Genomic DNA, 4,705 nt, shown 5'->3' on the forward strand with positions numbered 1-4,705 from the left:
TCAGACTCAGAGAGACTAGAGCCTCATTGAGACGTTTGTGTCTGTGTGTGTGTTTGTGTGATTATTCTCGCCTTGTTCCAGTCGGGATGAAAACAGTTGAAAGAGCAATTAAATACTTCTTGATATACATGATGAAGCATGTGCCTTTAACGCAGTGGCAGGCCGTGTGTTTCATACCTGGGCCTTCAGTGCTGTCCTACTACAGTTGAACCACCTCCTAATAACCTCATTGTGATGCCAGCATGATGGGATGCTTTGTCATTAACAAGCAATGCATGTAGTCAAAATCAATGTATAATTAATACAATGACAAGAACAAACTCACAAGAACCAGTCACACATATTTATATGACAATAAAGCAGGTAGAATAACATAAAACCCAAATAACATGATTCAACAGGCCTCTGCATAATCCAGCAAAACTGCAGCGCTAAAACACACGAGGGCACGGGACATTTAAATATGATTCACATCAGAGGGAACAATATTAACCATGTCATAAAAACGACATATCATAATGTTTCCATCATTACTCTGCTAACCACTTTAACTATATGAATAATTTATATCTATGCATTAAATGTTTTGTAACTCTGCTATGTTGTTCATTCTGTACACATGATATTCTACTTCTGTCCATCCTGATAGAGGGATCCTCCTTTTTTTTCTCCTCCCCGTTAAAGTGTTTTTTGGGGAGTTCTTCCTGTTCTGATGTGAGCGTCCTGGGACAGAGGATGTCGTATCTGTACAGATTGTAAAGCCCTCTGAGGCACATTTGTGATTCATGATTTTGGGCTATAGAGATAAATTGAATTGAATTGAATCCCTCCATCCTTTCATCCCACAACTCTCAACCACCTTTTGCTCCTGAAGTCCATCCCTGACTTAAACGTGCAGTAAACCATCATAACCCTTATCGCTATTAGCGTGGTCCTAGTTAGTGAACTGCAGTGTGTGTTCATGGTCATGAAGGAACATGTCCCCCAGTGTAACAGTCTTGCTCATTCATATGTTTTTAATGGAGCTCAGGCTTTGGATGCACTGACAATACCTGTCAGTAGGATCAGTTCATTGTTGGTATAGGTCTTCTAATAGGATTTGTTGACAATAGGACTAATATAGAGTAATGGCAGCCTTATCATTTAAAACAAGCACAAAACACAGAGTTATACAGAGGACGAAGTGCCAGGAAGAAGAGCAGTGTTCTTTTTCACCCACTAGAAAAGAAAGATGCCCACTTTAGTCCAGTGTTTGCTCTACAACAAGGAGTTCAATTAGCCACACAACAGGTGTTCTGTACCACCAGCTGTTACCACTGAGTAATCAACTCCCACAGCATTCACAATCATTTAAAAGGAGCTCTTGTAGGTTAACACTATAGAGAGGTTTCTGTAGAAATGTGCATGTTTGTTAGCAAGTATGAGATGGGTTTTATTATTGGTGTAACCTCATTGTTAGCTTAAAAATTTAACTTTATTCTCATCCTTTGAAGGTAGTCTTGGGGCGCTTACAAATCCTTAACCCTGTCTTCAATTTATCAACTTAGTTGTGCTAGAATGAGGTAAGTTTATTACTGTAAAATCTAAAATTGGTACTGTAAAACTTATGAATCTAAAGTCATGTCTATTCTTTGTAGGGTGTTTTTGATTTCGTTTCTGCTATTTGGGAGCGTTGCATGTTTCCCTATGGGGAAAGGTAAGACGATACTGGATGATGGACTGACTATTGGAAAGCTTTGATTTTTCTCTAAACTACTGAACAGCTTTAAATGAAAGCTGATTACTAAGGTAAACCTTTTGTCTCACCCCAGAATATGATGCAAACAGTGCTGAGACAAGCTTCATGTGGCAGCCACTTCCTTTGGGCAATTGGTTCAGTGGACTGGGTGTGAGTTCTGACGCTGGCAGCAGCTTTCCTCTACTAAGTCTACCCAACCCAAGCTCTAACAAAGCTACTGGACATCCTGCTCCTCAAATTGGCAGTTTCAGTGCTGGACCTGGCAGTTTCAGCAGTAATGTGTTTGCCGGTGGCTCCACTAGTTTTAAAGATGGACACCACAACAGTCCTGAGGTCGGTGCATATGAAGTTGCTTATGCAGGGTATGGCTATGACGGTAGTGCTCCAGATGGCAGGTTGGGTAGTGCTTCTGTAGGTGACAGCTGGAGCTCTGAACCGGCTGGTGGCTACGATGCTGTTGAAGAAATCCCTGAGCCAATCTTCAGTGACGTGTCTGATCTGGAGCCAGTCTACTCTTTTAGCTCTCGTTCAAGATACCAGCGAGGAAGAGCAGTGTTTGCTCAAACCCGGTACAACCCAGGAAAACCCAGCAGAACTTCTAAGCAAAGTGGTCCTGCTAAAGCTCCTACCAAAGGGGCCTTCTAAAGTCCTCTGGTAAGAAGCATTTTACTATACCTGATCAAATGCCTATGATCGATAGTAAGCATTTGATTCACTAATGTCTTTGCTTTTGCAGGTATTGTGTTCCAGATGACTTGGTTCTGTTAAAACCGATACCAATAAAAGGTTGCTTCACAGTGGCATTTCTACTTTTCTTTATCTATCTCTCTATCTCTCTATCTATAGATATCTATAGATAGAGATATCTATAGATATCTATAGATAGAGATATCTATAGATAGAGATATCTATATCTCTATCTATATCTATAGATATAGATATCTCTATCTATAGATATAGATATCTCTATCTCTATCTATATCTCTATCTATAGATAGAGATATCTATATCTCTATCTATAGATAGAGATATCTATATCTCTATCTATATCTATAGATGGAGATATCTATATCTATAGATGGAGATATCTATATCTATAGATGGAGATATCTATATCTCTATCTATAGATAGAGATATCTATCTAGAGATAGAGATATCTATCTCTAGATAGAGATATCTATCTCTAGATAGAGATATCTATCTCTAGATAGAGATAGAGATATCTATCTCTAGATAGAGATATCTATCTCTATCTCTAGATAGAGATATCTATCTCTAGATAGAGATATCTATATCTATATCTCTATCTCTATATCTCTATATCTCTCTATCTATATCTCTATATCTCTATATCTCTATATCTCTATATATCTATCTATAGATATCTATATCTCTATCTATAGATATCTATATCTCTATATATCTATCTATAGATATCTATATCTCTATATATCTATCTATAGATATCTATATCTCTATATATCTATCTATATCTCTATATCTCTATATCTCTATATATCTATCTATAGATATCTATATCTCTATATCTATCTATATCTCTATATCTATCTATAGATATCTATATCTCTATCTATATCTATATCGCTATCTTTGAAAAGTGACATTTACAATTTTCAGAAGAAAATCCAGAAACAATGCCTTGTTTACGTCAGACAATCCACAGACCTCACTGTCAACAATTTACGTGGAACTACTTCCTGCTATAGAAATAGTGCCGATACTCTGGGATACTGATTGTGGGAAATGATGTTGCTGTTGATTTAAGTGGGAGGCTGTGAGCACCGACTACTAGTCCCGCCCACCTTTCAGAATAAACCGGGATTTTTTTATTCAGCTTTTTATCTATCTATCTATCTATCTATCTATATATCTATCCCCTTCAGGAATGCGCAACACTATTACTTTGGTTAAATTACGAAGGTCATTACTTGCAGGAAAATGTATTGTTGAGCAGCTAACTGCTGTAGAATCTGGGCAAACTTCCTCTGTACTGTTTGGTCAATTTGCAGCAGATTCCAGCTGATATTTTCTTTCTACAATGTAGTGAACTTTTTATTTTTTTATAAAACTCTCATATTGATATGTATGTAATCATGGTAATAAACTCTAGAGCAAAGCTTCTGAGGACCCACTGGACGTGTTGACTAACTGCTATTGTTACAGACTTTACATTATCATATTCTCTTATATATTCTCTTATATCATATTCTCTTATATCTCTTATGTCTATGGTACACTTACTGGGTAGTTAAAATCTCAATGGTATCAAAGGTGTGTGTGTGTCCGTGTGTGTGTCCGTCCTACATCATTGCTACATTTTACAATTGGGTTGATTCTGATGATGTACAGCAGGGGGTGCTCCACTACAACCAGACCGGTCCTCCATGAACTCTCAAAGTGCTGTAGGGCACTATAATCTTATAGCATGTAATAGTCAAATATGTTTATCAAATTGATTAATATTGGAGACTTGTCATGACCTGATGATGGGCATTTAATTCCATTGCTTAACTGAATACATGAAAAAACAAATGCACAAATACTCATGCCCTCATTCAGGATTATAATGATAGATGCAGTGACACACACCGGATAGGTTTTGATGTGGGAGAAAACCTGTCTGCTCCAAGGCGTGTGGAAATATTCAGATTCATAACGGCAGGCAGTGATGAAGCATAATTTGTATTCAGGTCATCAAAGCTAACGGAGGCTTAAGACAAAATTACAGCCCAGTTAATTGAGTGACTTAAGGCCCCAGTGGGTGTTGAGATACATGTTGAGAATCCCTCTCCTCGGGTGAATTTGTAGGTTAATTTTGTTTAACATGTGCCTGTATGGCCCAATGTTCCATCGGTTTCTTTAATGTATTTCCAGATTAGGGCTGCATAGTCGTCTCTCTTGTATACATGCAGCCCTAAGGTTTTTTTCTATTTATTTTTTATCCT

At 37.6% G+C, this 4,705-nt stretch overlaps 1 protein-coding gene across 1 annotated transcript; it reads left to right on the forward strand.

Annotated features, from left to right (window-relative positions):
• Nucleotides 1–1,398: 1,398 nt before the first annotated feature.
• On the forward strand, nt 1,399–2,535 carry LOC116394761 (uncharacterized). The gene is made up of 4 exons (XM_031868052.1): nt 1,399–1,562; nt 1,638–1,696; nt 1,812–2,392; nt 2,475–2,535. The coding sequence occupies exons 1-3, from the start codon at nt 1,558–1,560 to the stop codon at nt 2,381–2,383; spliced, it is 636 nt and encodes a 211-aa protein (XP_031723912.1). The 5' UTR covers nt 1,399–1,557; the 3' UTR covers nt 2,384–2,392; nt 2,475–2,535.
• Nucleotides 2,536–4,705: the final 2,170 nt, after the last annotated feature.

This window comes from Anarrhichthys ocellatus, unplaced genomic scaffold, assembly GCF_004355925.1.
Source record: "Anarrhichthys ocellatus isolate YVR2014 unplaced genomic scaffold, GSC_Weel_1.0 scaffold41, whole genome shotgun sequence".
Classification (NCBI taxonomy): domain Eukaryota; kingdom Metazoa; phylum Chordata; class Actinopteri; order Perciformes; family Anarhichadidae; genus Anarrhichthys; species Anarrhichthys ocellatus.

Coding starts and splice junctions, on each gene's coding strand:
- LOC116394761 (XM_031868052.1), top strand. Junction 1,697..1,811: donor ATGTTTCCCTATGGGGAAAG/GTAAGACGATAC, acceptor GTCTCACCCCAG/AATATGATGCAAACAGTGCT.